This window comes from Rana temporaria, chromosome 3, assembly GCF_905171775.1.
Source record: "Rana temporaria chromosome 3, aRanTem1.1, whole genome shotgun sequence".
NCBI classification, from domain to species: domain Eukaryota; kingdom Metazoa; phylum Chordata; class Amphibia; order Anura; family Ranidae; genus Rana; species Rana temporaria.
Genome location: NC_053491.1, coordinates 43,795,376 through 43,813,003, shown reverse-complemented (window position 1 = coordinate 43,813,003; position 17,628 = coordinate 43,795,376). Strand labels below are relative to the sequence as shown.

The 17,628-nt window shown below is 50.7% G+C and overlaps 1 protein-coding gene across 1 annotated transcript in view; it reads right to left on the bottom strand.

Moving 5' to 3' along the window:
* Positions 1 to 12,365, bottom strand: part of HDDC3 (HD domain containing 3) — a 13,722-nt gene extending 1,357 nt beyond the window's left edge. Inside the window, exons 1-3 of the mRNA XM_040342469.1 lie at positions 12,203 to 12,365; positions 5,663 to 5,718; positions 1,273 to 1,513 (exon numbers count right to left, since the gene is read on the bottom strand). Coding sequence (XP_040198403.1) covers positions 1,273 to 1,513; positions 5,663 to 5,718; positions 12,203 to 12,311 — 406 coding nt within the window. The 5' untranslated portion in view covers positions 12,312 to 12,365. The remainder of the gene's footprint in view (positions 1 to 1,272; positions 1,514 to 5,662; positions 5,719 to 12,202) is intronic.
* Positions 12,366 to 17,628: the final 5,263 nt, after the last annotated feature.

The following is a 17,628-nucleotide window of genomic DNA, read 5'->3' as shown; positions in this document are numbered from 1 at the left end:
CTGTGTATGTATACTGTCTGTGTACATTGTGTGTCTGTGAATATTGTTTGTGTGTATACTGTGTATGTATACCGTTTGTGTGTGTGTATACTGTGTGGCCCCATAATCTATTGCCTGGGGGCCCCATAATCTCCTATTGCCCGGGGGCCCCATGAGTTGTCAGTCCGCCCCTGCCCTGGACAGGTTTCTTCTTTTGCAGGACTGGACCCAACTACTCTGCATTTTGCTTCCAGAATACTTATGGGCTCTCCCTCCACCTGATCCATGTTTTTTTTTTTTCCCCAGTTAGTTACTTAGGGCCAGATTCTCGTAGTTCGGCGTATCTTTGCCTGGGCGTAACGTATCCGATTTACGTTACGCCTCCGCAACTTAGACGGGCAAGTGCTGTATTCTCAAAGCACTTGCTTCGTAAGTTGCGGCAGCGTAGCGTAAATAGGCCGGCGTAAGCCCGCCTAATTCAAATGTGGAACAGGGGGGCGTGTGTTATGTAAAATAACCATGACCCGACGTGATTGACGTTTTTCACGAACGGCGCATGCGCCATCCGTGGACATATTCCAGTGTGCATTGCTCCAAATACGCCGCAAGGACGTATTGGTTTTGACGTGAACGTAAATTACGTCCAGCCCCATTCACGGACGACTTACGCAAACGCCGTAAAATATTCAAAATTCGACACGGGAACGACGTCCATACTTAACATTGGTACGCCGTATGTACGCCACCATATAGCAGGGGTAACTTTGCGCCGGGAAAAGTCTAATGTAAACGGCGTTACTGTACTGCGTCGGGCGTACGTTCGTGAATTCGCGTATCTAGCTGATTTACATATTTCTAGGCGTAAATCAGCGTACACGCCCCTAGCGGCCAGCGTAAATATGCAGTTACGATCTAATAGAAATTATGCGTAACTGATTCTAAGAATCAGGCGCATAGATACGACGACACAACTCAGAGATACAATGGTATATCTGGAGATACGCCGTCGTATCTGCTTTGTGAATCTGGGCCTTAGTATTGAAACCAGAGCTAGCCAACCAAATAAGCTCTTTAGGAGTTCTGCAGTGGCAGTGTGACGGGAGTCACTTTGGGTGGGGGGTTTGTGCAACTCGGCTTACCTTGGCTCTTCTCTCATTTAGGGTCTTGCTGAACACAGACAGGATTGTCCCGACCCGAGTGTTCTATACAAACACGCTCAGAGAATTTTTAAGAAATGAATGCAGCAATTGTATCACCGGGCAAAGTTACAATCCTTCTATCGGGAATACCTACCATTTGGGGTGCATCGGTTCAAGTCTCGCAGGTTGTACAATTTATCGGCTAGTTTGACCAGCTTGGCCTTGTGACTACAATGGGGCGCATGCTCAATCTGCAGCTGCTTCCTCTTCATCTTTGGTAAGGTCTTATCATCTGTCACATCCTCAACAATCTTCCTGACCTCCTGTCCAAACTTCTCCTCGATTTCCTGCAATGTTGTGTCTGTATCTTCCACGGTATCATGAAGTAGAGCTGCCTGGAAAACAAATTCATAGGTGGGATTTTTAGTTAAAAATGTTTATTCAGATAGATATAAGGGGTTTATACATGAAATCGTATGCAGTATAATGATTTTTATAACTTTATATTTTCCCCACATCTACCGTATTTATCGGCATATAACACGCACAGGCGTATAACACGCACCTTCATTTTAAGAGAGAAGTTTCAGGATTTTTTTTTTTTAATTTTAAATAAAGAACTTTGAAGCAAAATGAGGATCAGTGGCCATCAATGCAGCCTGATCACTGCCCATCTGTAGCCTCACAATTGCTCATCAATGCCCATCCGTAGCCTCACAATTGCCCATCAATGCAGCTCGATCAATTCCCATCCACAGCCTCAAAATTGCCCATCCGTAGCCTCACAATTGCCCACAATGCAGCTTGATTAATGCCCATCTGCAGCCTTCCCATTGCCATGAATGCAGCCTGATCAATGCCCATCTCAGGGAGGGGGGCCGGATGAGCGCAGTCAGATTACATACAGAGAGAATCTCCTGTTAAGGCTGCATTCACACCTGAGCGTAGGTCGTTCGGACGTTTTTTCCGGCGTATTCATGCTTATTTGCGCATTTGCATACAGCGTCGTCCGACGTTTTTGTACTTTGACGTTTTTTATTTTAGCCAATAGGAAAAATGATCATCTTTTCATCACTTGTTGCTATGTTTGTAGATTTTTTTTAATCTTCTGCCTGGGTGAAATGTTCTATTGATCAAAGCGACGAAACGCCCGTAGAAAACGCTCGTTGTCGCGCTAGTCGCTTGAATCGAGCGTTTCCATTACTTTCTATGGGAAATAGAAACGCTCAAAAACGCCCAAACCACCCAATACGCGCAACAAAAAAGGGTCCGGAACTTGTTTGAGCTTCAGGTGTTCGGCGTCAGGCGTATTGGAGTGGACATGTGAACCATCTCCATAGACAGTAATGTATTTTTCCCCTCTAGCGCTTTTGAGCGTCGCGCTTCAGGCGACAAAACGCTCAGGTGTGAATGCAGCCTTACGGTGCGGCCTCTTTAACACAAAGTCCCGCCTTCTGAACTGGCTTCTATAATAGACAGAACATTGGTCCAATGCCGGCCCAGGAGACGGGTCTTCCTATTACAGAGGCTGCCGAGTAAACAGGAGATTCTCGCTGTATGTAATCTGACGGCGCTCGTCCCGCCCCGTTCTCTCCGAAGCAACCAAATTGCAGTATCGGCGTATAACACGCACACACTGGGGTAGATTCACAACAGAGATACAACGGCGTATTTACGCCGTTTACGTTAGGCTTTTCCCGGCGTAAAGTTACCCCTGCTATATGAGGTGCACCAATGTTAAGTATGGCCGTCGTTCCCGCGACAAACTTTGACAATTTTACGTCGTTTGCGTAAGTCGTTCTCGAATAGGGCTGGACGTAATTTACGTTCACGTCGAAAGCAATGACGATTTGCGGCGGAATTTCGAGCATGCACACTGGGATTTTTTCACGAATGGCGCATGCGCCGTTCGTAAAAAACGTCAAATACGCGGGGTCACAGTTAATATACATAAAACACGCCCACATCATCCACATTTGAATTAGGCGGGCTTACGCCGACACACATACGTTACGCCGCCGTAACTAAGGGCGCAAGTTGTATCTGAATACAGAACTTGCGCCCTAAATTACGGCGGCGGAACGTATCTGAGATACGTTACGCCGGGCGGATAGATACACCATTGTATCTGAATCCAGCCCACGATTTGCAACCGATTTGCAGGGTGAAAAAGTGAGTGTTATACGCCAATAAATACAGTATATAAAACCAAGCTGTCTATAAGAAGGGACAGTGGCAGAGGCTGGGACAATAACTTTGCCAGGAGTGCTTACACTTACAGTGTTTATTCCCATTATTTACAATAAATAAATATTACAACATTGGCCAAAGTTGTCTCATATCATTGATTTTTTTCAGTTATTTCATTGATTCCTAAGGAGGACCCATTAGGGTCTCACTGCACAAATGTTTGACAAACCTGCATATAATGATTTTAGCCCTAAATTATATGAAAAGCCTGCAATTTCTTTTTCCTTTGGGTTGGAGTAGGCACCATTTCCTATATGGAACACAACTAGGGATGAGTTTGGGTTCGGGTCACAATACAGAGGTCATCCTGGTGCCATGAGCTGCAGATGGGGGGATTCCCACCCAGCAGCTGATGTAACAAAGCAATAGGGGTGCTTGTGACATTGTTACCCTAATACAGCCACATGGCCATAATAGGTCAATGAGGCTATAACTAGCAGAGGCGGCTCTAGGCTTTGTGAGGCCTTAGGCAAAACCTGACATGGGGCCCCACGCACGCCCATGATGGGGAAAAATAATTCAAGGACAAGAGCCTCTTCCCCACAACCCTGGCCGGTGGTTGTGGGGGTCTGCGGTCAGGGGGGCTTATCAGAATCTGGAAGCCCCCTTTAACAAGGCGGCCCCACAGATCCTGCTCTTTAATAACTAAGGGGTGGGGGCCACCCGGTGATGTCACCTGGTAAACCCGCCCCCATGTGATGTCATTGACTGAGGGCATGCTGGGTTATTGACGTCACAAGGGGGCGGTGTCACCGATATTCACTGGTTGTCGTTAGGGACGCTGGCGGCCCCGTTTCTGAGTCAGGGCTCTTAACGCTGCCTGAGCACAGCAGCGTTAAGGTCCCCTGTCCCTCCATACTGGGGTAATGCCTTGGGTAAGTTAGGTGGCCACGAGGCCCCTGTGAGTGCGAGGCCTTAGGCGACCGCCTAATTTGCCTAATTAAAGAGCCGCCTCTGATAACTGGGTCAATCATGCATCCTTGCCCCTTGTAGCTTCAGCTGCAGAATGGGGAATCACCACCACGGCTCACTGGACCAGTTGGCTTTCTTGTTCTGACCACAACCTGGTTCCAAAAAAATGCTATCTCATTCCTAGTCCATGCACACGTGACGTTTATCAGCAGTGGAGTTTATGGACTGTTTTCTGAACGCCCTAAAAATCGCATTCAGGAGTCGTTTTTCTGACCACAAAAAACATCGATAAATGTTCAAAAACGCTCACCAGCATTTAAAGTTTTTGATTCATTGGAAAAAAAGAAAGATCCTAATAAACGCTATTGCAAAAACGTTAACTACTTGCCGACCTGCCGCCGTCGTTTTACGGCGGCAGGTCGGCTCCCCTGCGCGAGAACCCGTAGCTCTACGTCGGCTCTTTCGCAGGCCACTAGGGGTCGTGCGCGTGCCCGGCAGGCGCGATCGTCGCCATGCACACACGATCGCTCGTTACAGAGCGGGGACCAGGAGCTGTGTGTGTAAACACACTGCTCCCGGTCCTGTCAGGGGGGGGAATGCTGATCCTCTGTTCATACAATGTATGAACAGAAGATCAGTAATTTCCCCTAGTGAGGCCACCCCCCCTATAGTTAGAACACACCCAGGGAACATACTTGACCCTTTCCCCGCCCCCTAATGTTAACCCCTTCACTGCCAGTGGCATTTTTATAGTAATCCAATGCATTTTTATAGCACTGGTCGCTATAAAAATGCCAATGGTCCAAAAACGTGCCAAAAAAAAAAAAAAAAATCGCTGATCGTAGAAGAATACGTATCGGCCTAAACTGAGGGAAAAAAAAGTTTTTTTATATATTTTTGGGGGATATTTATTATAGCAAAAAGTAAAAAATATTCATTTTTTACAAAATTGTTGCTCTATTTTTGTTTATAGCGCAAAAACTAAAAACTGCAGAGGTGATCAAATACCACCAAAAGAAAGCTCTATTTGTGGGGAAAAAAGGACGCCAATGTTGTTTGGGAGCCACGTCGCACGACCGCGCAATTGTCAATTAAAGCGACGCAGTGCCGAATTGCAAAAAGTGCTCTGGTCTTTGACCAGCAATATGGTCCGGGGGTTAAAAAAACGTTGAAAGACTCACTTGCAAAGCTACTGGCGTTCTTATAACATTATTTAGCGTCTAGTGTGCGTGGAGCCTTAAAACCGCCGTTTGGGCTGATGTAAACTCACTACAAATGCCTCTAATACTAGAGCTGAATTCCCTCATTTCATTACCTAGGAAAAAGATAATGTCAGATCCTGTGCACAGGGCACTACATTGACCAGAATGTCACGTCTTTACCTGTAGCACAGCTAGATCACTGATTCCAGCTTCGTGAGACAATATTCTAGCAACACCTAAAATATAAACCGATACAAAAGGTGAACATTTAATGAGTGAAAAAGAGGAGAATCGCCCTTCTTTACTTCCAGTACGATACAGCAGTGGTTCTCAACTTCAGTCCTCAGGTACCCAACAGGCCATGTTTTGGGGAATTTCTCTTAGATAACTCTGGCCCGGATTCAGTAAGATTTGCGCATAAATTACGGAGGCACAGGGCAACGATTTTGCCCTGCGCCCCCGCAAATTTGCGCCGCTGCCCTCGATTCACGGAGCAGTAGCTCCGTAAATTGCGAGGGCGCGCCGGCAAAATTGCCCGGCGTAAGCGCGCGCAATTTAAATGATCCCGCAGGGGGCGGGAATCATTTAAATTAGGCGCGTTCCCGCGCCGATCGTAAAGCGCATGCGCCGTCGGGAAACTTTCCCGACGTGCATTGCGTCAAATGACGTCGCAAGGACGTCATTTGCTTCAAAGTGAACGTGAATGGCGTCCAGCGCCATTCACGAATCACTTACGCAAATTTCACGCCGCGGGAACGGCGGGTATACTTTAGCATTGGCTGCCCCTACTATTAGAAGGGGCAGCCTTACGCTAAAGACGCCGTACGGAAACTCCGGAACTTGCGTACGCAGGGCCCGCGCAACATTGTGAATCGGTGTTAGTATGCAATTTGCATACTATACACTGAGCACAATGGGAGCGCCCCCTAGCGGTCATCGCAAGAATGCAGCCTAAAATCTGCGTGGCATAAGAGCCTTATGCCACGCAGATTTTAGGCTGCAGTCGGCGTTACGATGTTCCTGAATCAGGAGCACTCGTAACGCCGGAGCAAGTCAGCAATTGCGCTGCGTAACTATGGTTACGCAGGCGCAATTGCTCTCTGAATCTGGGCCTCTGATTTTAAGCACCTGTTATATATATACAGGAAAACCTGCAAACATGGCCTGTTGGGGGTACTTAAGGACAGGGTTGAGAACCATAGCTATACGCAATGGTCATATATATTCTAACCACCAATCTCTCTCCATATTGATGAGGAATCTCGCCATCACCTGTAGAAAGGCCGAGCAACCAACCTGTAGGCAGGTGCAGTTAGCTTCTTTACCACTAGGGTGTTGTGTACCAGAATAATGACTGGCTACAGGAGGTAGGGTCATCAGGTGCTAGGCTCCTTTTAGGTAAAGCCCTCCTGCAGTGATGTCATGGGTAAGTCAGTGGCAGTGCCCTGTTATAAACCAGGTTGGGAGGAGCCCTAGCTGCACTTGGTGTAGGGGAGCTAAACACCGAGGCCCGAATTCACATACATCGGCGCATATTTAGGGTATCCAATATACGCGACGCCGACGCAGCGCACAGAGGGAAGCACCGGATTGACCAAGCACTTGCTCCCACTCGCTCTAAGGCCTCGTACACACGACCGAACATGTCTGCTGAAACTGGTCCGCGGACCAGTTTCAGCAGACATGTCCGGTCGTGTGTACAGCCGATCGGACAAATGTCCGGCGGATCGGACAGGTTTCCAGCGGACAAATGTTTCTTAGCATGCTAAGAAACATGTCCGCTGGAAGCCTGTCCGTCGGACATGTTCGGTCGTCTGTACATGTCCGCTCGGCCGAAAGCCCTCGCATGCGTCGAAGTGATTTGACGCATGCGTGGAAGCATTGACCTTCCAGGGTCGCGCACGTCGGCGCGTCATCGTCGCGGCCACGTCACCGCGTTTGTTTTCCGCAGGGATTTTGGTCTGATGGTGTGTACAGCCATCAGACCAAAATCCGTCAGCGGACATGTCCGATGAAAACGGTCCGCGGACTGTTTTCATCGGACAGATCCGCTGGTGTGTATGAGGCCTAAAAGATACGCTGGGTTTCCTCGGCGTAAGCCATCGTAGGTGGAAGTGGGCGTGAGCCATGCTAATGAGGCGTGACCCCATGCAAATGATGGGGCAAGCGCCATAGAAGTACTTAAAATGAACGGCTCATGCGCCGTCCCGTGGCCGCATCCCTGTGCGCATGCTCAGAATCACGTCGGAACTACTCCCTAAGATACGACGGATCACTGCCTACGACGTGAACATAACCTACGCCCAGCCCTAATCACGTACTACGTAAACAACAAAAGATACAACGGCTTGTGTTCCCTGGTCCATACCTTTGCATGAGTTGCGCCTCCTATATGGGGAATAACTTTACGCCGGACGTACGACTTACGCAAACCGCGTATATTATGCGCCGGGCGCAAGTACGTTCGTGTATCGGCGTATCTCCCTCATTTGCATATGTGCATAGAAAATCAATGGGAGCGGCAAATGCGCCCAGCGTAAATATGCACCCACGATACGCCGGCGTAGGAAAGCTACGTCGGTCGGATGAAGCCTATTTTCAGGCGTATCTCAGTTTTTGGGCACGGCGCATGGATACGACGGCGCATACTTACACTTATGCGGCGTATCTCGAGATACGTCGGCGTAAGTGCTTTGTGAATCCGGGCCAATGTGTCTATGTGCATGTAACTACCGGTAGCACATGTAGGCCCTGGATAGGGCAGGAGGAGTAGACTTGCACTCAGGAAGAGCCTGCTGTAGTCAGGCCCGCATTTACCCCCTTTGCCGCCCCAAGGCTGGGTCCTTCAATGACACACACACACCCACACCCACACACACACCATTCTCGTCCTTTAATTGATGACTGCTACAATAGATCTATTAAAAACATATTTCCATACACGAGCCAATGAATGCAGCCCCTGTGCCCACTGATTGCAGCCTCTGTGCCTACTGATTGCAGCCCCTGTGCCCACTGATTGCAGCCCCTGTGCCCACTGATTGCAGCCCCTGTGCCCACTGATTGCAGCCTCTGTGCCCACTGATTGCAGCCCCTGTGTCCACTGATTGCAGCCCCTGTGCCCACTGATTGCAGCCTCTGTGCCCACTGATTGCAGGCAGCCTCACCATTTCCTGGACGGATAACACACAGCGCTCCCCTCCCTCTGTCCTCCGGCGCTCAGATGTCACGGAGCTGGGCCTGTGTGCAAGGTCTCGCCCCCTAGAACAGCTCTTGTGATAGGCGCCACACTGATTCAATCTACTATCACACAAGCTGGTCTAGGGGGGCAGGACCTGGCACACACAGACCCAGCTCTGTGACATCCGAGTGCCGGAGGACAGAGGGAAGGGAGCACGCCGCCCCTGCCACCCACTGCCCACCCCCCCCCGAGGCCTGGCCTCTGTGGCCTTGTGAGGAATCCAGCCCTGGCTGTAGTCTCTGTCCTTTATGGAGGAGGGGGCTAGGGCGGATTGCAAAGGACCTTTTAGGACAGGCCAAGACTTCCCTGTGTGAGGTTGGAGGGTCCCGGGAGAGAGGTACCCAAGGAGATGGTGGGTGACTACAGGGAGCGCAGTCCTGTGAGTATTAACGACCCTGGGGTGGAGAAGAGATGGTTAGAGGGAGGTGGCTGCCAATGTACTGCATACGCTTTCACATGTGACTACTGGGCCATCCTCTAAATGTGATTGGCTGTGTAATGTTAAGCGACTCGGGAATTTATGTCCTTGTGATGTGACTGTTATGCCATTTTCAGAATTCCATCAAAAGGCTGCGGTCATAGCTGATTACACGTGCAACTGCAGATCAAACAGAGGCTACGATGGCAGCTTCCTTGGCTGTATGAGATAGAAAGATTTTGTTCTGCTTTAACTTGTGATCCTGCCAGTAACACACTTCCTGTCCTGGAGTGACAACACTCACTTGCCGAATTGCACCTTTGGAGGGGCACCATTGTCCCCTAGGGCAGGAAGTATGTTAGAACTACAAAATATCTTCCCTCTCTGCTGTTGGTGTGCGCACCCGAAAGCACAAACACACGTGCGATCGCATGCGTCTGTGATCCCAGCCGATCGCATACACCTGTGATCCCATGCACCTGTGATCCCAGTCGATCGCATACGCCTGTGATCCCAGCCGATCGCATACACCTGTGATCCCATGCACCTGTGATCCCAGTCGATCGCATACGCCTGTGATCCCAGCCGATCGCATACACCTGTGATCCCATGCACCTGTGATCCCAGTCGATCGCATACGCCTGTGATCCCAGCCGATCGCATACACCTGTGATCCCATGCACCTGTGATCCCAGTCGATCGCATACGCCTGTGATCCCAGCCGATCGCATACGCCTGTGATCCCAGCCGATCGCATACACCTGTGATCCCATGCACCTGTGATCCCAGTCGATCGCATACGCCTGTGATCCCAGCCGATCGCATACACCTGTGATCCCATGCACCTGTGATCCCAGTCGATCGCATACGCCTGTGATCCCAGCCGATCGCATACACCTGTGATCCCATGCACCTGTGATCCCAGTCGATCGCATACGCCTGTGATCCCAGCCGATCGCATACACCTGTGATCCCATGCACCTGTGATCCCAGTCGATCGCATACGCCTGTGATCCCAGCCGATCGCATACGCCTGTGATCCCAGCCGATCGCATACACCTGTGATCCCATGCACCTGTGATCCCAGTCGATCGCATACGCCTGTGATCCCAGCCGATCGCATGCGCCTGTGATCCCAGCCGATCGCATACACCTGTGATCCCAGCCGATCGCATGCGCCTTTTGATCCCATGCACCTGTGATCCCAGCTGATCGCATGCGCCTGTGATCCCAGCCACAGCCGATGACATGCGCCTGTGATCCCAGCCGATCGAATGCTCCTGTGATCCCAGCCGATCGCATGCGCCTGTGATCCCAGTCGATCGCATGCGCCTGTGATCCCAGCCGATCGCATGCGCCTTTTGATCCCATGCACCTGTGATCCCAGCTGATCGCATGTGCCTGTGATCCCAGCCGCAGCAGATCGCATGCGCCTGTGATCCCAGCCGATCGAATGCTCCTGTGATCCCAGCCGATCGCATGCGCCTGTGATCCCAGCCGATCGCATTCGCCTGTGATCCCATGCACCTGTGATCCCAGTCGATCGCATACGCCTGTGATCCCATGCACCTGTGATCCCAGCCGATCGCATGCGCCTTTTGATCCCATGCACCTGTGATCCCAGCCACAGCCGATGACATGCGCCTGTGATCCCAGCCGATCGAATGCTCCTGTGATCCCAGCCGATCGCATGCGCCTGTGATCCCAGCCGATCGCATGCGCCTGTGATCCCAGCCGATCGCATACGCCTGTGATCCCAGCCGATCGCATACGCCTTTTGATCCCATGCACCTGTGATCCCAGCTGATCGCATGCACCTGTGATCCCAGCTGATCGCATGTGCCTGTGATCCCAGCCGCAGCCGATCGCATGCGCCTGTGATCCCAGCCGATCGAATGCTCCTGTGATCCCAGCCGATCGCATGCGCCTGTGATCCCATGCACCTGTGATCCCAGTCGATCGCATACGCCTGTGATCCCATGCACCTGTGATCCCAGCCGATCGCATGCGCCTTTTGATCCCATGCACCTGTGATCCCAGCCACAGCCGATGACATGCGCCTGTGATCCCAGCCGATCGAATGCTCCTGTGATCCCAGCCGATCGCATGCGCCTGTGATCCCAGCCGATCGCATACGCCTGTGATCCCAGCCGATCGCATGCGCCTTTTGATCCCATGCACCTGTGATCCCAGCTGATCGCATGCACCTGTGATCCCAGCTGATCGCATGTGCCTGTGATCCCAGCCGCAGCCGATCGCATGCGCCTGTGATCCCAGCCGATCGAATGCTCCTGTGATCCCAGCCGATCGCATGCGCCTGTGATCCCAGCCGATCGCATGCGCCTGTGATCCCATGCACCTGTGATCCCAGTCGATCGCATACGCCTGTGATCCCATGCACCTGTGATCCCAGCCGATCGCATGCGCCTTTTGATCCCATGCACCTGTGATCCCAGCTGATCGCATGCACCTGTGATCCCAGCTGATCGCATGCACCTGTGATCCCAGCCGCAGCCGATCGCATGCGCCTGTGATCCCAGCCGATCGAATGCTCCTGTGATCCCAGCCGATCACATGCGCCTGTGATCCCAGCCATAGCCAATTGCATGCACCTGTGATCCCAGCCGCAGCCGATCGCATGCGCCTGTGATTCCAGCCGCAGCCGATCGCATGCGCCTGTGATCCCAGCCGCAGCCGATCGCATGCGCCTGTGATCCCAGCCGATCGCATGCGCCTGTGATCCCAGCCGCAGCCAATCGCATGCACCTGTGATCCCAGCCGATCGCATGCGCCTGTGATCCCAGCCGATCGCATGCGCCTGTGATCCCAGCCGCAGCCAATCGCATGCACCTGTGATCCCAGCCGATCGCCTGCACCTGTGATCCCAGCCGATCGCATGCGCCTGTGATCCCAGCCGCAGCCAATCGCATGCACCTGTGATCCCAGCCAATCGGATGCGCCTATGATCCCAGCCGATCGCATGCGCCTGTGATCCCAGCCGATGTACTATTGTAAAGTTCCATAACATACAATAGTTGTATCTAACAGAAGAATGAGTTACCTATAGGATGATTAATATATGGCGTCTCTTCTCTGTCCTTCCTCCTCTGCCTTCTGTGCTTCTCAGCTGCAAAGTGCGTTGCTTCTAGGAGGAGGGTGACCTCGGCCATTGCTGTCCCCGGTGTTCTGTGTCACACACTATAGTGAATGGAAGGGAGTTACACAAGGAAGTGATTACAGTGACAACAGGAAGTGGGCGGGACTTATTCTCCAACAACAATGGAGACAGAGAGGAATCCTGAAAAGACATATGAGAAGAATTGGATGAAGGAGAAGAATGTTCTATGAGTTCTATGATCATTTCATCTGATCGGATGCAAGGAAATTCCTGGAAGGCTGGATTCACATCTATGGCATGTTTTGTGTTTTTTGCATGCAGTACAGAACTTCTTCCATAGGAAACCATATTATATGGACTGCAGTGCAAAATGCAAAAAGCAATAACAATGCCTAGGTGTGAATCAGGGGTCAGTAAATGCACTCCTGGATCTCTTGTAGACTATTCACACACTGAGCATGTGCAGGCTTTGGGGTACATGCACACGGGTGATGGGGGCACATAGTGGGCTGCGCTCAGAGGCGCCTGTACAGAAGTACAACATATCTGTATAAGGCTACATGCATAGGATCCGCCTGAATTTGCGTTACTTAGATGCCAGAGAAGTTGATCTGGAGGAATAAACAAATGACTAAGGTCACTTTCTCCTGTATTTAAAGGGTACGAAAAATGTTTTTGTTAAATGGTGAACTTATCCTTTAAATGTAGCTGTGTTTTCATGTGTTCAGTGTATCTGATCTTCTCCTGGATACACAGGGGCAGATCCTCAAAGAAATTATGCGACGTATCTGTTGATACGCCGCGTAATTTCAAATTTTGCGCGTCTTATCTTTGTTTTGGTATCCACCAAACAAGATACGACGGCATCTGTGTTAGATCCGACAGGCGTACGCCTTAGTACGCCGTCGGATCTAAGATGCAATGGGTGGCATTCACGTCGTAATCCGCGTCGAGTATGAAAAATAGCTTTTTTCCGACGATCCACGAACGTACGAGCGGCCGTCGCATTCTTTTACGTCGTTTCCGTTTGGCTTTTTTTGGCGTATAGTTAAAGCTGCTATCTGGTGGCGTACGCAATGTTAAGTATGGCCGTCGTTCCTGCGTATAATTTTGAAAATTTTACGTCGTTTGCGTAAGTCGTCCGTGAATGGGGCTGGACATGTTCACGACGAAAACAATGACGTCCTTGCGACGTCATTTGGAGCAATGCACCCTGGGAGTTTTTTGACGGAGGGGGCATGCGCAGTTCGTTCGGCGCGGGGACGCGCTTCATTTAAATGAAACACGCCCCCTACTTGCCGCACTTGAATTCCGCACCCTTACGCCGCGAGAAATACACTACGCCGCCGTAACTTATGGCACAAATTCTTTCTGGATTCAAACCAAAGCCTGGTAAGTTACGGCGGCGTAGCGTATCTCAGATACGCTGCGCCGGTGCAGATCTTTGAGGATCTGCCACACAGAATTCTGTGGGGCAGACTTTTGGCTGAAAATCCGACCATTTGTACTCTCCACCAGACAATTGTAGTCGGATTTTCCATGGACAAATGTTGGATGGCAGGCTTTAAAATTTTCCGTGGACAGCGGTCTGTTGTCGGATTTTCCGATCGTGTGTACACAAGTCCGTCAGACAAAACACGCATGCTCGGAATCAATGCTCACCAAACACAACATTAGCAGAAGGTGCCCAAAGGGTGGCGCTAAAGAGCTGAAAAATAACCTAGTACGTCACTACGTTTGTGTTTGTTGGCCGACAATTGTGTGCCATTTGTATGCAAGACAAGTTCCTGACCAACGCCCTGCGGACAAAAAGTCCTACGCTTTGCGGAAAAGTCCATTGTGTGTCCGAGGCTTAAGGGAAGGAAATTGTCGTTAGGTGATACGCAGTTTTATAGCCGGGTTTAATCATTTAAAGCAGAGTAAAGGCCTGTACACACCATCAGACTTTTTGCCAGCAAACGTAAAAATTCCCAGGTTTTCAAAAAAATCTGACCGTGTGTACGCTCCATCGGACAAACGTTTTACATTTATACAGCGATCAGAACTAAAAATAGCCACTTCTTACTTAACCACTTCCATACAGGGCACTTATACACCTTCCCGCCCAGACCAATTTTTAGCTTTCAGCGCTGTTGCGCTTTGAATGACAATTGCGCGGTCGTGCTACACTGTACCCAAACTGAATTTTTATCATTTTGTACCCACAAATAGAGCTTTCTTTTGGTGGTATTTGATCACCTCTGGGATATTTATTTTCTGCAAAAAAATTAAAAAAATGACTGAAAATTTTAAAAAAAATGTTTTTGTTTCAGTTATATAACATTGTAAATAAGTACGTTTTCTCCTTCATGGATGGGCACTGATGGTACTGCACTGACGGGCACTGATAAGGCGGGACACTGATGGGCACTGATGAGGTGGCACTGATGTGGTGGCATTGATGGGCACTAATCTGCGGCACGGCTGGGCACTGGTAGGTGGCACGGATGGTCACAGATAGGCAGCATGTATGGGCACGGATAGGCGGCGTGGATGGGTACAGATAGGCGGCATGGATAGGAGACACGGATAGTTGGCATGGATGGGCACTGATAGGCGGCATGGATGGGCACTGATAGGCGGCACAGATGGGCATAGATGGGCACTGATAGGTGGCACTAATGTATGTGTTGTACTAATGGATGCCAATCATTGCCAAACAATGCCTGCCAATCAGTGATGCCCATTGTGGGCACTGATTGGCATCCATTGTGGGCACTGATTGGCATCCATTATTTGTACATTTTGATCCCTGGTGGTCTAGGGTGGCATACCTGTGGTGGGCATCCCTGGTGGTCTAGTGGCATCCCTGGCGGTCCAGTGTGGGCATCCTCGGGGGGGCTGTGCTGATAATCATTCAGCACAAACCCCCCCTGTCAGAGGAGCAGCCGATCGGCTCTCCTCTATCCTCGTCAGACAGACGCGAGTGAGGAAAAGCCGATCACCGGCTTTTCCTGTTTACATCGTGATCAGCCGTGATTGGACACGGCTGATCACGTGGTAAAGAGTCTCCGTCTGAGACTCTTTACCTAGATCAGTGTTGCGGGGTGTCAGACTGACACCCTGCAACAACGATTGCCGCTATGCGCGCCCCCGGGGCTCAATATCCTAAGGACGTAATATAACGTCCACTCAGTAAATTGAAACCACTTTGTTGACGTCTTTTTGCATAAGGCGGGCGGAAAGTGGTTAATTAATGTCACTGGCAGGGAAGGGGTTAACACTAGGGGGTGATCAAGATGTTAACTGTGTTCCCTGGGAGTGTTTCTAACTGTATGGGAGCAGAGCTGACAGTTTACATTGACAGATCCCCGTTCTGGCTCTCGTTAATGCGACTGCGGGTGACACGCAGACATCCCGGCCGCCAGCCACATGCATCGGGTCCCCCACTGTACTAAGGTGACCGCATTCACGGACCCCCTTCCCAAAAATTAGCTTGTGCTGTAATGAATCACCGCACAGCTGGGGCAGCGGATGTGCGCTCTACCCAGGAGAACTGATCACGCCCCCAAAAATAGCAGCCGCATCACTCACTGACAGCACTTGTCCTGACTGGCCGAGACCCGTTTTACCTTGTTCCAACGATAGCTTTGCACTGCCCTGCTGTGATTAGACACAAGAGAGTGGGATTTATGATTTCTCCAATCACAAGCAGGGGGCGGGGATTGTGCCTCTCCAGACATTGCCGGTGTAGTGTCACAGTCTGCTGCCTATCGTAGAATGCTGCGGAAGTCACGTGGCGGCCAACTGCGCATGCGCATTGCGTTCCAATGGATTTACGACAGTACACACCAGCGAACCCGGCATTCAGGGCGACGTGGAATTAGAGGATAGTGGCCAGTCGGCCTCACGTCCTCACTTCGCTCGGACGGCTCGCTCCGCTCGCTCGGCCTCCTGGCTCTTTTTTTAACATCCTCCAATCCACGGGGATGTTAAGGAAAGAGCCTGGATGCCGACCGAGGTTTCACTGGTGTGTACTGTTGTGAATCCATTGGAACGCATCGCACTTGCGTTTTGGAACGCATCGCACTTGCGTTTTGGAACATATCGCGCATGCGCAGTTGGCTGCCACGTGACTTCCGCAGCATTCTACGATAGGCAGCAAAATGTGACAATACACCGGCCAGGACAAGTGCTGTCAGTGAATAAAGCGGCGATGTGGCGGCCTTTTTTTGGGGCAGCAGATAAGAGGGGAGGGGGTGGCTGTGTCAGCTTCATTCCGGGACACTGCATTGTCCCGAAATGAAGGTGCCCGGGACCTGGGACAGACCTGCAAAATGCGGGACTGTCCCGGGCAATCTGGGACACGTGGTCACCCTACGCTGTACAGCTTGGAGGAGCCACCGTAAACCTATGATGATTTGCAGAAACGTGCCGACCTGAGGCCATTTAACAAGGGTGGCTGGTTGGAAAGTGGTTAAGCGGTGCTTTTCAGACGCTAGCAAAGAAGGGGTTAAAAACTCCCGTGTTGAGCCGCTTCCGAACCACCCCAACAATGCTGCTTGCAGAACTTTTTTTGCAGGTCCTGCAAGCGCACCGCCAAGTGTGAAAAATCACACTTGAATGAAAGGGAGGCGATTTTCAGGCGCGTAGCAGAGGCTATTTGCAGCTCTAAAGCGCCTGAAAACCGCCCAGTGTGAAAGAGGTCTGAAGAGCAGATAACCCCTAAGGCACAGCACACCTCTAGTCACAGCAGTCAGAGATCTGCGACCTAAACACTCGGCCGATCATTCCTAATCAGGCCACTGGAGGGAGCTCAAATCCCAGCGTATCAGTTTGCTTTGTTAACCTTTGCTGGGATTCCCTACAATCCTAATGCCCCGTACACACGATCGGTTTTCCTGTTGTAAAAAGTCTGATGAGAGCTTTTGGTCGGGAATCCTGACCGTGTGTACACTCCATCAGACTTTTCCCAACAGAAAAACTGCTGGAAAAAGATAGAGAGCAGGATCTCTTTTTTCCTATCAGGAAAACAACTGATCGGAATTTCCGATCATGTTTACAAATCCCAACGCGCAAAATTCCTACGCATGCTCAGGTACAATTCGCCGCATGCTCAGAAGCATTGAACTTCATTTTCTTGGCTCGTCGTAGTCTTTTACGTCACCGCGTTCTTGCCAGTCAAAAGTTCACCGAACTTCTGTGTGACCACGTGTATGCCATCCATCCAACTTTTTTTCCGATGGGAAAACCGATCGTGTGTACGGGGCACTAGGCTGCTCTCACACTGCTCCAATACAAACACACCTATACGTTCACATATGTGCGATGCATTCGCACTGCGCATTGCCGGAAAACCGTGTGCGTTTTTTAGGCATTGCGGTTTCGGC